The sequence below is a fragment of the Biomphalaria glabrata genome, chromosome 12 (assembly GCF_947242115.1).
Source record: "Biomphalaria glabrata chromosome 12, xgBioGlab47.1, whole genome shotgun sequence".
NCBI classification, from domain to species: Eukaryota; Metazoa; Mollusca; class Gastropoda; family Planorbidae; genus Biomphalaria; species Biomphalaria glabrata.
In genome coordinates this window covers 10,437,844-10,455,411 of record NC_074722.1, presented here as the reverse complement: position 1 = coordinate 10,455,411, position 17,568 = coordinate 10,437,844, and the positions used below count along the sequence as shown (strand labels likewise).

The 17,568-nt window shown below is 34.2% G+C and overlaps 1 protein-coding gene across 1 annotated transcript in view; it reads right to left on the bottom strand.

The window, feature by feature from the left end:
* LOC106070282 (probable ATP-dependent RNA helicase DHX37) overlaps positions 1 to 16,563 on the bottom strand; it is a 28,708-nt gene extending 12,145 nt beyond the window's left edge. Inside the window, exons 1-15 of the mRNA XM_013230130.2 lie at positions 16,393 to 16,563; positions 13,672 to 13,857; positions 13,094 to 13,194; positions 12,432 to 12,666; positions 12,151 to 12,273; positions 7,738 to 7,886; positions 6,657 to 6,846; positions 5,549 to 5,662; positions 4,149 to 4,253; positions 3,197 to 3,277; positions 2,596 to 2,716; positions 2,396 to 2,513; positions 1,639 to 1,753; positions 892 to 984; positions 328 to 435 (exon numbers count right to left, since the gene is read on the bottom strand). Of these exons, the coding sequence (XP_013085584.2) occupies positions 328 to 435; positions 892 to 984; positions 1,639 to 1,753; positions 2,396 to 2,513; positions 2,596 to 2,716; positions 3,197 to 3,277; positions 4,149 to 4,253; positions 5,549 to 5,662; positions 6,657 to 6,846; positions 7,738 to 7,886; positions 12,151 to 12,273; positions 12,432 to 12,666; positions 13,094 to 13,194; positions 13,672 to 13,857; positions 16,393 to 16,455 (1,902 nt within the window). The 5' untranslated portion in view covers positions 16,456 to 16,563. The remainder of the gene's footprint in view (positions 1 to 327; positions 436 to 891; positions 985 to 1,638; positions 1,754 to 2,395; positions 2,514 to 2,595; positions 2,717 to 3,196; positions 3,278 to 4,148; positions 4,254 to 5,548; positions 5,663 to 6,656; positions 6,847 to 7,737; positions 7,887 to 12,150; positions 12,274 to 12,431; positions 12,667 to 13,093; positions 13,195 to 13,671; positions 13,858 to 16,392) is intronic.
* Positions 16,564 to 17,568: the final 1,005 nt, after the last annotated feature.

Sequence of the window (17,568 nt, the reverse complement as noted above, 5' to 3'; positions counted from 1 at the left end):
AAATAATAATAATTCTAAAAAAATTTTTTTAAACTCTTTTAGATACAGTTGCAAAGTCAAGTAAAATTTCAGGAATTTGTCTAGTTGCAGTCATCCAAGATGGAAAAATGTAAAATATAGTAGATAAATATTTTAAGAGCATTCTTAATTTTTTTCTTTGGACACTTTACTGGAATGTGCTTTCCATTTAGTTAACCAAAGAAAATCTTGCATGATATGTTGTAGAAATACAATAATGGTGTCTCAAGAAAGTTTTAAAAAATATTTTATAATGTATACAAATAAAGAATTCATACTTTTACATTATCCATAAAAAAAAAATCTAACCTTTCCAGTGTCCACTACATATCGGATGTTGGGAATGGTAAGTGAAGTTTCTGCAACATTGGTGGCAATAATACACATTCTACAACCTTCAGGAGCTGGTTCAAATACCTAGCAGTTATATAATACATATTAGAGTACTGTACTATGTATGGATGTGTATGTGTGTAAAAAGGGATTCTTGAAAAGGTATATGTGAAAAAAATATAAGTAAAGTTTAATCACAGATTCTGTCAAATATTTTTTTTTTAAATATGATATTTTAAACTGCTTGAAAATTGAAATTGAGACACAGAAAACTTTCAAATTTATGATAGGAGAATGGAGGAGTTTCAGTATCCTTTATTCTCAACTATAATTATACTGAATGAATGAACAACAAACTCAATATAATAAAAACATTATATAAATAATTGAAAACACCAAAGTCAGGATCACTATTATCTATTGACAAAACCTCACTCTTATGATTTATCAACAAAAGCCTAAAATCTGCTCTACATCTTTAATACTAAAAAAGAAAAACCTCCTCGTGAGTTAAGTATATCTCTTCAAATCCTCACTTACCTGAGCTTGTTTATCACTTGACAGAAGGGAGTACAAAGGTAAAAGATACAGTGGTATACTGCTGTCTGGGGTCTCTTCTTTCATCATAGCCTTCTGAAACAGAGATCACACATTTTCTTCCATTGATGAATGTTCAGATATACTAAACAGAGTTGTCTAGGGAAAATAAACATTAATACTTAAACATGAGGTATGGTAGTAGCTCAGGGACTTGATATTATGAAGCAGAGCTAAAAAGATGTTTAAAGGAGGCAATATAATTGAGAATTGATAGAAGAATATAGCATTATACTTTTAAGAAGGTTGGTGGCAAGTTGTTTAGCCTCTTCTTTGACCCACAACATGGGACATGGTAGCCATGAAGCCCTAAGCTTAGAAGTCAAGGAGATATCAAGATCAAACTCTGGTAAAGACTGAGATTTTTAAGGCATACTTCAGTCCACTTAACTCCACTAAATACTTGTTATGTGTTGGCTAAAGTAATGTCTGTGTTGGCTACATGATCCTTTGTCCCATGGACTGGTAGGTCTCTAAGAAAACTAATGTATCCCTTGTTAACAAGATTGCATTGCAACAAGTCAACAAACAAAATTGCATTGCAACATTTCAACAGATAAGATATTAAAGAAGAAACAAATTTAAGATTAAATGATCACTATAAGAGTTAACATATAATGATTTGAACCTTGTCACATGCTTCATCCCTTCAGAAAGTGTACAGACAAGTCAAGTTTCAAATGTAATTACCAAATCTTCTTCCTCATCCTCTTCTTCCTTCAGTTCTGTGTTTTCCTCATCAGAGTTGACATCAATATTGTAATCATTTTCTGCCACTTCATCGTCTTGGGGCAGCACTGAGAAGCTACAGTAAATTTAAAAGTTTATTAACATGATAAATATGCATCCCCAGCAAGAAGAGCACAAAAGAGTAAATAATGTCACAGTTTACATGGAAGCAATACCTGTTTAAGTCTATCTTTATAACATCTTCAAGAAAGCAATACCTGTTTAAGTCTATCTTTATAACATCTTCATGAAAGCAATACCTGTTTAAGTCTATCTTTATAACATCTTCAAGAAAGCAATACCTGTTTAAGTCTATCTTTATAACATCTTCAAGAAAGCAATACCTGTTTAAGTCTATCTAACATCTTCATGAAAGCAATACCTGTTTAAGTCTATCTTTATAACATCTTCACGAAAGCAATACCTGTTTAAGTCTATCTTTATAACATCTTCAAGAAAGCAATACCTGTTTAAGTCTATCTTTATAACATCTTCAAGAAAGCAATACCTGTTTAAGTCTATCTTTATAACATCTTCAAGAAAGCAATACCTGTTTAAGTCTATCTTTATAACATCTTCATGAAAGCAATACCTGTTTAAGTCTATCTTTATAACATCTTCATGAAAGCAATACCTGTTTAAGTCTATCTTTATAACATCTTCAAGAAAGCAATACCTGTTTAAGTCTATCTTTATAACATCTTCAAGAAAGCAATACCTGTTTAAGTCTATCTTTTTAACATCTTCAAGTAATGATTCTTTTTTTTCTTCTTGCAGAAGTTTCTCTTTTCTTTGTCTCTCTCTTCTAGATTCTTTTTTAGTTGGCTCCAGGTTAGCTTTATAAGAAAAATATTTCATCAAAATCTGTACCCAACAAGTTCACTAAAGATGTCAAATATGTTTAATTTTCTTACTAACCTTGGCCAGGTATATAAGGAAACATTTTCCTAAGTTTTCGTACAAGTGTATGCACTTCTTGTTGTCCAGTAACAAAAACAAGAATGCCTCCCTCTGGGAGAGTTCTGTGAATTTTACAAACCTAAAAGATGAACAGGGAAGAAATAAATGTTATTTAGTTACAAAAATGAAAATAATGTACACAATAATAGGAGTCTGAAAATAAATGTTCAACAGTGAACTAAAATATCCAGTGTCTTGAATGATGTCAAACTATGATGCATACTGCTACTTTCATTCTATATCACCTTACATACAGAAGGACTAAAAGAATATGCACAAAAGAATAAGATCATTTATAAATATTTTAAACTATCAACACAAATTTTCAACAGGTTCGTGTGACAAGACAAACAAAAAAATCTTTAAAATCAAATGAATTGAAGAAAGAACAAGTTGTAAATTTGGCTTAGTACAGTACAATAATCCAATTGTATAATTTGGTGAAAATGAAGTTAATTGAAAAGTAAATATCATAAAAGAATGACATAAAAGTAGCACTTGTGATAGTCTGAAAAAGATTATTGCTGATATTAAGAAGCAGAGCTAAAAAGATGTTTACCTTCTTGTAAGCTTCACTAACATAATCTTCAATTGTTTTCTTATTAAAATGAACAGTGACAGGAAACTGACGTGCTTCTACCTAAAGAACAAACAGAATTGCTAATTAAGAATGTGCAACAAATTAATTTTTAAAAATTGTTTTTAAAATCCATTTTTTCTTGTGAAAAAAGGTAACATAAAAAAATAGTTTACAGGAATAATACCACAAAATCTAAATTATATATATAAAACAAAATAGATTTATGGCTAAAAACTAAAGAACATAAAAAAAAATTTATCTGAAGTAATTTCAGTTTAGTGAGATATGATTAAAAAACTCAGGAGACTATTTCTTTGGTCTTATTAATGTGACCCAGGGAGACTCAAAAGTTTCAGAATGACATAAAGGCTAATTTCCTCATGGATAATAAAGATTAGCAGTACTATAATTAAAAAGAAAGAGAATGTTAGACTAGGAGGATGGCACCAAAAAAAACATGATCTAATTACATTTAATTAATCTCTATTATCTTATTAGCGCAACCCATATTTTTATCACGTTCATGTAATAAAAATAATTAGCAGTAATAAGGAGATATGGAAAAAACAAAACCGGATTTGCGCTGTATGTCACATCTCAAAAAGCGCTTTTAATTTCACTATCTCCTATTTGATTAAAAAAAGCAACTACTTTTAGCACTATGAAAGCCAACCATTTTGATTTTAAAATTGAATATTCATATTATATAAATCCTTTTCAAAACAAACTGAAAAAAAAAAAATTCATGTTAAAATTTTTTTTTATCACAAGCTGAAAACAAACTATAGGAAACAAAATTACAATAATTTTAATCATGCTTAAAATATATTTATTAAACTTTTTTAAAAACAAGTTTTTTATATTGTATATGATTAGCTAAATTTACTATCAATTAGTATAACTGCAACTTTGTTAAAAAAAATATAATTACCTTAATTATTGGTGGTGGTTTTGAATATCTAAACAGGACAGAGCTTGTAAAGTCCTCAATTCTAAGGGTTGCAGACATAATTATTAATTTAAGAGGCCTCCCACGCTACAAGAAAAAATAACAATTATAAATTAAATCAAATAATTCAATGTCACTGCCTTACAACAAAACTCTGCCAAGCAACAACCTTTACACAACACAGACCAACAACACAAACAAATTCCAGGCTTGAACCATAGAACTGGTGTTAGATGATGAAACAAAATCTCAAACAACAGCCTGTGTGAAACAATTCAGCAAGAAATGAAATGATGCAAATGGGGCTGGATTGGACATACAATGCAAAGAACAGCAGAACATTTTGTAAAACAGGCTCTAAACTAGAACCCACAGGGGGAAGAGAAAGGCCCAAAGGCCAAAGCAATCATGGAGGAGATCAGTAAACCAAGAAGCAAAGATGGCAGCATGGACCCAGCTGATGGGACTCGCCCAGAACAGAATCCGATGGTGTAGTACTGTTGAAATCTAGGCTCAAAAGACAATAAAGTCAAGCCTGACAATCAAAAAAATAAACTCACTTGATTTCAAGGAAAATAATAAATAGGACTGACAGTGATTCTAATTACAGTGGGCATGGTACGCCCTAAAGCTGTTCCTCAAATATTTGCTCATAAGTTGTAAGTATCCATTTTGGATGTGTCAAGATTCACTGCATTAGAAATGTGGCCCCAACAAAGGCCACAGAAATTTCAATTTTCTAATCTGCTTCACCAAAAAAAAATACAAATTACAGCTAGTATTGATAATAATGTGTTGTTTTTTCTAACTCAGTTCAACAAGTTTTGTCAGGCACTGTCATTCATTAGTCAACAATAATATATAAACTATATAAAAAATCAATAATGTTGTAGAAATCAATCTATATGCAATCAATGGAACCTAAAATGAGTAGTTAGCTGTGCAGGTGACAGAAAAATGTACTGACGTTCTTGGAAGTGAAAATTTCAAGTTTGACAAAAATTAAATTGATTGCATTGTAAGAATTATATTTTATTAAAAATATATTTCAATCCTTTTCTATTACCAAGCTGATATATTGTAGAGAAGCTACAAGCTTGAAGATGTTAAAAAGACTTAAACAGGTATTGCTTTCATGAAGATGTTTCTATGACACTTAAAGCAAGGGGACTGTAATGAAAAGTGAATGAAGCAGTATGGGGTGCATTGATCTTATTCATTTCTTAAAGTCAAAATATATTTTTAATGCTGTAATGTTATAGTAATGCACACTGTACTACTAAAAAAAAGAAAAAGGTAATGCCATCTCTGTTTAAAATGTAATTGAAATCTGACAAATGACATGAAAAAAGCAAGCTTGATTTTGACAAGAAGATACTGACCTTTGCTCTCTGTCGCAGAACAATAGAGAGCAACCCAATCAAAATGTCTGTATAAACACTTCTTTCGTGAGCTTCATCAATGATAATGACACTGTACTTTGTCAGCAAGGGATCCTAGAGATAGAAATGGAGGTTAGTTTGTTGTTAGTTTTTAACAGTGACTTAAAAGAAATAATTTATAGCTTCCTGCCTTCTTCATTTTTATTGGTATCACCATGAAATTAGCAGTGCTTTGTGAAATAATGGGGGGGGGGGGGGGGGGAAAGTTGTGAATTGTATCCTTGTATATGTTTCATTAGCATTTTCAGGCCCTATTGTGCCATTTTGTCAGCTAGGTACTTTTAAGCAGATTGAAAATAATCAAGACCACAAAACAGAAAGCAGCCAACAGGAAACCTTCAAGTTTTATTCTCAAAGAACAACTTTACATCTTGGGTCTTTGAGTAATTAATTCCACAAACTAAAGAAACCTCAAGATTACAATGGGAATATATTTGAAGAGTTTTTGTTTTTTTTGTATGTTTTTGTATAGCACATTTTTCATGCTGCAGCATGCTCAGAGCACTCTGGTCCAAACTATTTAGTGGACATATTGAGGGAAGGGTTATCTGAGAGAAGGTTTCTGTGCTGCCTTTATGCGCTCAGCTAAAACTTATCAGCTCATGTTGGGATTCGAAGTTGATAATACGTAGCCAAGTGGTTTATGCTTCTCAACTATACATTCTAATGAGCAATGGATAGGTTTCAAGAATTTCAGTTTTTTTTAATTTATGAAATGGAAGAAGTCAAGCTGCTAGATTTTTTTGGTTATCTTAAGTAAATTAACTTAGCTTTTATATTTAGTGATTTTTTTTTACACTGTCAGTCGTCATAGTTGGCAAGAAAAAAAGTTTCCAAGTTCCTCCTCACTGTTTTTATTGGTTGTTGTGTAAATATTAGACAATTGTTATAAACAGCATTTGAGAAGTTTTTTAAACAGCTTCAAACACTAAGTGCATTACTTAAGAGCTTATTTTATAAGCAATCAAATGCAGAGATAAGGAGTTTATGAACATGGAAAATGTCAGTAATTATGATAGAGTTGGACTTAAAAAAGAAATTAACTGACCTGCTGAGCCTCTTTCAGTAAGACACCGTCTGTTACAAATTTGATCTTAGTCTCCGGAGTTGTGTTGCCCTCAAACCTAATCTGATAGGATATCTCCCTGTCTGTTAAATTCATTTCTGCTGCCACACGTTTGGACATACTGATAGCTGCCACACGCCTTGGTTCAGTGACACAGATTATGCCAGACTGACTTGATATTGTGAAACAAAAATGTCTATTAGTAACATTTTACCCATTGTTATGATTAAATCTGATGCATGAAGAAATAAAAAAGGAGGTATAAGAACTTTAATGTATGGAGGTATAAAGTTAACATTATTTATTGCAAAAAGATTAATGTGTAAAGCCTCAAGGCAAGCTAGTCTGACTGTCTCAATGGATGACTATTTTCTTTTCCATGAACTTAGGTTAGCAAAGAGAGGGATATTAATATAAAGAAATTTTTTTATAATCTTTTGGTTTGCACAATTTAAATAAAGGAACTTCAGTGTATATGTAAAGTGTTTTAATTAATAGAATTTACTAATTACATTGTTCACTACACTGGTCCTTGTTTAAAGATGTAAACTTTGGTGGTATGAAAGTTCTAAGACTGTGTATTATTACTAGTACTTATGGCTGCATGTCTTCTCTATTTTCACTCTTATTTCTAGGATTTAGAGAGGGGTGTATTAGTATTCAATATGAACACTATGATTAGGAACCGGTCAATGGGATACAACAAAGTGGTCTAAATCCAAGATGTTACAACTTCATAGATTTGCTCATCTAAGATTTCACCCATTATAAAATCATTTTCATTACTTTTTGAGAGCTCTGTGGTTTTCTGGGAAAACTCCTCTTCATCTCATGGATAAAATAGCTGATAAGTTATTGAAGATGGTATACTTCTTTAAACTTTCTTCATAAGTAGGAGGTGAGAAAAGCCTGAACTGCATATTTATAATTCTATTACCAACATAGTACAGACTACACATTAGCTTTTACTCAGTAACAAAAAGATCTTCAAAGGTCCTCACAAGAAACAAAAAGAAAAAAATAACAAAAGTGTATTAAGTGTTTCTGTCTGTAAGAAACATACTGTGCATATCCAGCCTCATAAAGAAACTGAGGAACTTGAGTAGTCTTTCCAGAACCAGTTTCACCACAGATAATTACTATAGGATTGTCATTTATAGTTTCCATGACAACCTGTTCTTCAGCTAGAATCGGTAGCTTTAACCTTGCTGCCTTAAAAAGAAAAAAAGAAATAAAATATAAAATGAAGTGGAAATACATGAGATTACATTTTTTTTTTTTTAATATTTTGGTTTCAAAATAACTTTTTTTTTGTGTTGTAGTTGTTTTTGATGGTTTTCTTTACATTTTTTTATCTAAAGAGAATAAATATTTAAACTATGTTAATCTATCAATATATACATTTATTTAATATATTATCTTTAAAAAATAATATTGCCTACCAATAAAGAGAAACAAAGAACTCAAACTTCACACAATGAAAGATATTTATGTGTGTAATATTTCTAACAAGAAACACTTTTCACTGTAACTTTGACATTTGCAAAGCACCGAACATAAAGGAGGATGTCAAATGAGGGTGGTCTACAAAATACCCCACAGTTTTTAATGATTTAAACATCTAATTTAAATACATAGATCAAAGTCAACCAATGATTATACAAAACCTGGTAGAGTTTTGTAGAACTTGTCTTGCTTTATTTTAAAGGTCAGATTTGTTTACTTGATCTAGAGTATGCTGAACAGTGAACAGATTTGATTCTTATGTTTTAAACTTATTTTGGACGCCTACAAAGTTGTGAAGCAAGGCATAACACATATTACTACAGTTTCAAGGTAACACAAAATTAAGGAACATGAATAGCTAAGAGACATTAGCTAAATACTACTTGACATCTTCACACATCATTTTCCGCTTGTATTTCCATGCAATGTCACAGCTAAACAGAGTCTTAATAGATCCACTCTATCTTATGCTTAAACAATGACTACTACTTCTACTACTGCAATTACTATGTTGCTACATAACATCATTTTGGTCACTGTGGTTAATTTACCATTTTCCCAGACGCGCTTGGAGAGCTTTTCCTATCCTTTTTGTCGCTCGATGTCTAAATCTAGGTTACTGACAATTGTTGAACCCAAGTAGGTAAATTCCTGCACCACTGAAAGGGTGTGGTTCCCTATATGTATTGTAGGTATTTCTGCGACATCTTGTGCCAGGATTTCGGTCTTGGAGAGACTTATAGTAAGGCTAAACTCTTTACAAGCAGTTGCTAAGGCGTTCACTAGCTTCTGTAGACCTTCTTGTGAGTGAGATACGAGTGTCGAGTCATCGGCAAACAGCAGCTCTCTTATCAAGATAGGACGTCTTTTCATTTTGGCTTTAAGACGTGCCAGGTTAATGCCTGTTTGACAGTCTACAATGCCTGTGTTGTGAGCACTCTCCTTTATGGCAGTGAAAGCTGGTCAACATACATGTACCAAGAGCACAGATTGAATAGTGCTACCTGAGATGCATAATGGGCATCTCTTGGAGGAACCATGTCTCCAATCAGGAAGTTTTGAGATTGGCCAATATGAACAGCATGTATGCTCTCCTGACACAAAGAAGATTACACTGGCTCGGACATGTCACCCGCATGCCAGATGGTAGAATCCTGAAAGATATCTTATATGCTGAGCTTGTGGAAGGAGTCAGACCCAAGGGCCGCCCAAGACTAACATATAGAGATGTCTGCAAGCGAGACATGAGAGCCACAGGCATCAGCCAAAGTATGTGGGAAAACATAGCCAAAGACTGGAGTGCATGGAGACAGACTGTGCGTGCTGGGACAACCCTCGCTGAGAACAAAAGAATTGAAGCAGCCTTTATCAAGAGGGGAAAAAAAGAAAGCTGCCCTGTCCGCTAGCCCTGAATCAGAGGCATACACATGTATGAATTGTGGCAAAGTCTGCCGTTCTAGAATTGGCTTGATTAGCCACACCAGATTCTGCCCAGTCTCAAGATTAAACCAAAACCAGTGACTCATTTGGGCGCATCGATTGCCTTTCGAGACAAAAAGAGCCATATTATATATTGTTGTAACTCTCTAAGGCAGGCACTCAACGAAAGACAGGTCGGCAACAGTAAACGATGTATTTATTTATTATAACTAGTATAAAAATCAAGAAATAGCAATAGTTACTAGTTAGACTTGGACGTCTACTATAAAGTCACAGGGAGTAATATGTCTAAGTTCTAAGAGTCCTACTTCATACCAGAACACAGAACAGACCACCGACACACTTCCCAGTGTCGCTCCAGGTCTCCCACACAGTTTCCTAGTATCACACAGGACAGCACTCAGCACCAGAATGTTCAGACTCCCATGACTTCTAGCCGGCTCACAACAGTCCTTCTTCCTGTCTCTATATGTCTTTCACTAGTCGTGTTCAGTAGTGCTCAGATGCGCACCATTAGTGTAGCGCGGGAGCGTGGTTACAACATAATGTTATGACTCTGCCATGCGCACCGCCATCCAAGATAGTGCAGAAAGAAGGTGCGCACTATCAGTGATCAGACAAGTCGGATGTTGACATAAGAGACTAACGATTTCCGCCCAAGTCTAGAGCCAATATGGAGATGCTGTGCTCAAGGCAGATGTCCTTTGTGTTTGTCATGTCTCAGTGTAAATAAACATCAATGTCCTCGTTGAGTTGCCTCACTTAAGTTATTACAATTGGTGTCAGAAGTGGGATTATAGACGACTCAACGAGAGGAGGTAGGATTCTAGCACAATGGCATCTTTGAAACAACTAGACCAGCTTTTAGTTAAAGAGCTAAGGCAAGAACTTCGTTACAGACGCCTGAAGCTTGGTGGTAGCAAGGAGGTGCTTACAGCTCGTCTGCGGCAAGCCTTAATTGATGAAGACGAAGATCCGGAGTCCTACCTATTTGAAATTGAACCAGAGATTTATGAGCTTATTGGCAAGATAAATGAAGGTATTGATGCAATGTGTGAACAAATGAACAGTATGGGGAACAAGGTAGATAAAATGGTGTCTCAGCTGAAAGAAGGAGTAGACTCGGTAAAGGAGCAGTTGCCTGTAGACTCGTTGGTCAAGAAGTTGCGTGGTCAAGACTGTGGTTGCACAAACAGTGGTGACGGAGACGCTGGGGATTTGAGCGCCGTCTGTGTCTGTGTTGTGGGGAAGTCTTGTGGTTGTGACTTTCAAGACGAGAAACGTGACAACGATTGCTGTGATGATCTCAACGAGATGTACCGAATCGAACGGAAAGAGACAAATGAAGAAACTGAAGACTGTTACGTGCCTGAAGCGTTTGTTCCTGTTGTACCTGTTACCAGTACCTCAATGAGCCTGACGGAGCAAGACAACGTTGGTTCTGCGTTCAAGCCTGTTGCTATGGACCTTAAAGACCTCTGCCTATCTGTCGGTGCTCACGAGAGAAATTCGAAGCTTGACAACTGCATCCAGAAGTTTAGCATGAACTGTACGTGCGGCGCATCACACATAGAATTTAGATGCCAAGAAAACCACCAACAGGGCATATGTACTTCTACCATTATCATCGACATTGGCATAGATGAATGTCAATCAAACCACTCTAAATCTGAGCTGTCAAGAGGAAGACATTTTCCACTTGAACCTGAAGAGACCTATCTTCTGGACGTAAGACTGTTGTCTGAGGATGACTGCGGTGCATTGGACTTTGCTTGCAACGTGGCTGCAAGCGAACCTGCAGCTCCCTTGAGAGGCGTCTGTCGGGAAGGTCTGCTGAGACAGCGTGTCAGATCAATGGCTGTGCTGAAGAAAACAGTGCTCGATCCTATCTCTTTGTGTGGCAAACGGCCACGTCATTATCGCAACAACAGCCTGGTCAACTGGAGAAAGAGAAAGCGGCACTGGAGGAAAACAATGCGGATGGCCTCGTGGGGAACACTCTCCCTGCCGCCTGTGGCTCCCACTGATCGACCTCCACCTGAACTGTCAAACCTCAGCTGCAGTGTTTCTTTTCGGGACGAAAAGTGCTAAGACGGGGGCAATGTTATGACTTTGCCATGCGCACCGCCATCCAAGATAGTGCAGAAAGAAGGTGCGCACTATCAGTGACCAGACAAGTCGGATGTTGACATAAGAGACTAACGATTTCCGCCCAAGTCTAGAGCCAATATGGAGATGCTGTGCTCAAGGCAGATGTTCTTTGTGTTTGTCATGTCTCAGTGTAAATAAACGTCAATGTCCTCGTTGAGTTGCCTCACTTAAGTTATTACAATATATACACATAACATCACTAATGGTAGCTGTGATGTTTCAAATCTATACAGTGGAACAGACCTACTCCAAATACTACCTACAATAATACAATTTACCTGGTCTTACCATTTATCAAAATTACCTTTGAATTAAGAACTTTAAATTGCCCACAGTTCCAAAAATGAAATAAAATTATCCAGATTTTTTTTTTAATTACCTGCATTTCTGGAATTCGATTCAAATGCATGTACACAGAAGGCTTAGAGTCAGCATTTTTAACAGGTTGTAAGTCAGCAGGTTTTGAGTCAGGATTTTTAGCAGGCTCAATCTCTGCTTGAAGCTAAACAGAAAGTAAAAGTTTTGAAAAATATGATTGTACTTTTTAAGAATACAAATTTAATTTATTTAGATGGATTTTTTAATAAATTTCACATACACAAATATCAAAACAGCAAAACAAAGCCCATTTGACTAAGACTAAAAGATAATAACAATTACAGGTTGGTTTATACTATCTATGCTGCTAGCTTCCACTGTAACATCATCTTTTGTTTGAGCAGAAGCTTGTTCCTCCATTATGGCCTCTACTTCCTCATCAGTTGACATTTGATCTGTGTCTTCCGATTCAGGATCTTCTTCTTTATCTTCTATGACTTTCATTGGCTTCTTTTTCCTTTTTGTTCTTTTGATGGAGTTGATTTTCATTTCATATGTATCTCCTACAGCCAGATCACTGAAAGAATGTCACAAATTTGTGTGTTGATCAAGCCTAGGTTTTAAAAAAGCATGCTTTATAAACCAATCCTTAGCCTAATTTCTGCTGCCCCTCTCCTCAGGGTGTGTATAATTCTATGTAATATATCATACCCCTGAACTAATTTTTCTTCAAATTTAAATCTTTATTTTCTTTGCTTTTCGTTACTGTCTAGTAAATAAAGCTTTTCTTTAAAACATCTAGTTTTTATGGGGCATATGTTTCTGCAGCAAATCATTAAAAAGTCATGTGACCAAAAATGCAAAACAAAAAAAAACTATAGTTTATACTTGCACCATAGAAATATGGGTTGATACAAACTTTCCTTAGTTTGCTTTGAAGCTTTTTATTATTGCTATTAAAAAGAAAGTTTTTTTAAATAATAATTTTAGATTATTAATTTTACCTTTTGTAGTTTTGGGTGTAAACCTCTGTGATTGAAGTAAATCTTTTCATTTCTTCTTCAGATGCTTGATTTTTGGACAATGCCTCTAATAAATTTGCTCTCTTTAAAAAAAAACATTTCATTAATAGTTAAGAGTTAAAGTTGTTAATAATTTCTTTTAAAAGTAAAGTTTCCTTATCAGAACTTGTGGCCCATGGAACAGATGTTGTAAGGCTCACCTATATACATGGTGCATGATTAATGAGGGTCTATGACTAAGACTAAGACTGCTTTATTGATCCTTATGGAAATTTGTTGTGATTACAAGTACTCTTTTCTCATGATCAGCACAACCACCAACCACCTTAACTTTCCACAACTAATTTCAGTTACCCATCCATTAGGTGAACTTAAGGAAATACTAAAAATCCTGAGCTTTAAAACCTCAGCCTTCAAACAGATTTAAAATCATGAATTTCCAGTTCAGAAGCTAAATGTTTTAACACTTGGAGCCATACATTTTAACACTTGGCCACTACACCTCCTGATATACATATATTGTATTTTAGTTGTTCAAGCAATGCAAAAACAAAAAATACCCGCTCTTTGTTTTCTTTTCTTTGGATGATGTCAGTAAGTCGTTTGCGTTCCTTTTTGCTCAGTTTTTTTACTTTCTTCTCAACAACTTTTGTTTTAATCTTGGCCTTTTTCTTTGGAATAACCACCAACATGTTTGTGTCATTGTCTGCAACATTTCCAACTGTAGATATGCCTTCCAACTGAACCTAAGAAAAACATTATTGACATTTATTAGTTAATAAAATTTAAAACAGAAATAGGTCATGAATGAATTTCTGTAACCTAGAATATGCGGGGCTCTTGGGAAAAGCATCCAGGAGTAAAGAGCAAATCTAGTGAAGATTTTTTTCTTCCAAAATTAAATAGCACATAAGACAAACAAGTTAAGAGATCCTCGAAACAGTAAGGTGAAGCGATCAAGATTATCGAAAAATTATAGATTGTTCATGATCATTTAGATTTTTTTTTATTCGGTAATATTGATTATATTAAGATTTTATACACAATACAGGGTACATAAATAATGTGAAAAATAGTTCCAAGGGTGCAGTCGTGCTGGTTCGATGTATTAAAATATCTAGTACACTGGCTACCAAGGTATTTGAATCAAGATTGTTGTGAAAGTTTGCTTATTATACACAATATATGTATTTTCTAATTCTATAATATTGAATACGTTAAGTTTGTATACACAACACAGAAGACAACAGAACAAAAGGATGAAGAGTTCCTGAAAGAATGTTTGACAATATCTACTTCACCAGATACATATGCTTTTGAATCCGAATTTGAGACAGTTCGTTGTTTATCACTTACAATACAAAGTCAGCTGGGATCTCGGATTCAATTTTCCAAAGACGAATTTCTAAAATACACATTTTAATGCACAGATGCTTCTATACTGTTATTCCAAAGGTGGCCAAACATAAAAACAAAATACATAGCCCTCTGACATCTGATCTTAAATTGATTTTGATATAATATCTTATCTTATAAAATAAAAAAAAAGATGATGATTACGTGGCAAACCTAGGTCAATCTAGTCATGCATGTTATTTAATGACTTGAACTCTGCCAAGTCACTGGTTTTCCTGGCTCCAAGCTCTAATAGCACTAGGGAAGAAGGAGCATTTGTACAAATTTTATATGGAAAAAGGAATGTGCCTTTATTCTTGTGCCTTTCTGAGTATTTTATTAGATTTTATAAGCCAACAATATAATATATTTAAAAGTCATGCCATCTTAAGATACTGTAAATCCAGATTTGATTCAACACAATTAGATTTAGATTACAATACTCTCTACTTCTCTCTAGATTTATATGAGATCTATAATAGGTATCTAAATATACAGACTTTCATATCTTTAGTAATTAGTATAGTGACAAGATTTTAAAAATCTACCTGTCCTCTAGTATGTCTTGAATTTACATGTTTCAGGAGTTCCTTCAAGATTGAAGATTATTAGAATAGATAGATCTAGCAAGCCCAAACCTCCCACTAAATGGGATGGGGGAGGGCAGGGTTCAAACCCAGAACCAACAAGACCATAATCCAAGCACATACCACACAATTGGTCACAATTATAGCACTTATGGGGGGACACCTCTGTAAAGGCCATCCTCCATGAATCTCATCAAAAAACCCTAGGCATGTTATCACCTCCCATTTAAGATAAGTGTCTGACCCACGCAGCTGCCTTCTATTGGTAAGTAATGCTTCCATACAATCCTGCCAGAGTATGAACATTACAATTACAGAGTGAATGGCCAATATTATATTATATGCCTTATTAAATTTTATGTCTTATGAAGAGCACCCAAGTCTCAGCACCACACATACATATTTTTATTGTTAGGGGAACAGTAACAGACCTATTTCACCATACGAATAAATACTATAATTATACGCTCAATTTGGAGGTGACCAAAAGCCCTGAAAGTATTGTTGGCCTTCTAAGTAAGCAAGTCTAAGGTGCCTTAAATCTTAAACTGCCTTAGTCACTTGTGAAATGGTTGTCTAAAATGTCTTTGAGTATCTAGAGTTGTTTTTTTTAGTAAGATAGTCACTAATAGTGAAACATTGGTCTGATTGGTAGGACACTATGCTGTCTACTCTAGGACACTCTAGGTATGTAAAGTATAGATTCTATTATATTTATAAACTTATGAAGTGGTTGACAACATTGAACATTTGTGTGGAAATGATTCAGATTGGGGTACTTCTAGTTCTACTTCTGAAGAATGAGCTCTATTTTTCTAGATTTCAGACAACAAAGTATGAAAGTAATGAGTTGAAGTTCCTGACACACTACACTAGACTGTGACTAGACTTGAGGATTCTAGACGATAGCACTTTGTGACTTATTGTTATTGAATTACTGAGCAGTCAGTGAGTCACCGAGAGACGTCGGAGAGTTCAGTCAGTTGAGTCAGTAACTGAGTCAGACTCAGTGTCAGTGAGTGAGAGTGACAAAATTCAAGAGAATTAGATTAGAATTGAGAATAATATATCTACTATAGACTACTACAGTACTACTGAAGTACTGTGACTGTAACTTACTTAACTTACTCTAAACTCTAAACTAGTAAACTATACTAAACTTAAAACTAAACTAAAAGTAGTAAAAGTAAAAGTAGTAAAAGTAAAAATCTAGATCTAAATCAAAATTCAAAATGAAAATCTAATATTAAATAATAAATATATATAGATCTATCTAGATTTCTAGATCTACATAAATACCGTATTTCCATCCATAGATCTTGAAGATTCAGAGGCATCATTATTTTTTCTTTTCTTTCCCATTTCAGAAATAACATAGATCTAAAACTAAAACACGTGTTTTTATTTTTGTTTACAAAATAAAAACATTGGGCTTGGATTATCTAGAATAGAGTAAAATCAATTCATCGTGTCAATAGTGCCAACTTCGAGATCACAGACCTATGTATATATTTCTATTTTACAAATCAGTGATGGGAAAAAATACAGCCCGCGGGCCAACTCCAGCCTGCGGAAAGATTTAAGTTGGCCCTACAAGTGTATAGTAGAAATTAGTTAAAAGTAACAAGTTCACTCACAAAGTAAAAAAAAAATCAAATTTACAATACGAGCTGAAATACTGGATTGATAGTTCGAATTTATTTTAATGATTCACTTTTGGTTATTAAATGTTATTCAAACAGGCGACTGTTGGGTTGGTGTTGTATATTGTTTCATTTCTCAATCATTTAAATTTAAAACATTTCAACTTTAAAATGCGGAATGAAAAAAAAAAATAAATTGATTCAAATTTTGAATGTAATGTTTTTAAAGAGGAGTGGGAGTATATTTTCATACATTTTAAAGACAAACCACCGTGTCTTTGGCAATGTGAATGTGGATATGTCAACAGGGCATGGAAGTTTACAATACTCTATATAATTGTGACGATGAGGAGGGTGATTTGCAATTATTCTGAAAGAAAATTGAGACTACATATAGTTAAGCCAGAGACAAAATAACAGATTTTTTTGATAGATTTAGAGCCCATCAGAGAAAACAAATAGAGAAAGTTCTGACAACTTTGTCAAAGACCTAAAGATTCTCTTACAGACTGTGGGTAGGGTCTATGATAATCCATAAGATGTGCTTATTGTTTATTAACAGAGATACGTGAAAAGGTACAAGAAAGTCAAGGACTAAAGTTTACCCTTAGCAAGGACAACAATATGAAATGTCACAAAGCCTTTAGGGAAATGTTTAGGGGACAAAAAGTGGGCTACTAGGACTACCACAACAGATAGCATTGAATCCATGGCAGAAGACGAGTTACAAAGAGAATTTCCTTAAAAGTTGAAAACCACAGAAACACTACCAGGAGAATACAAGTTTTATGTTAAAGGAAAATGCTAAAGGAGTTATCCATCTACCACGTCG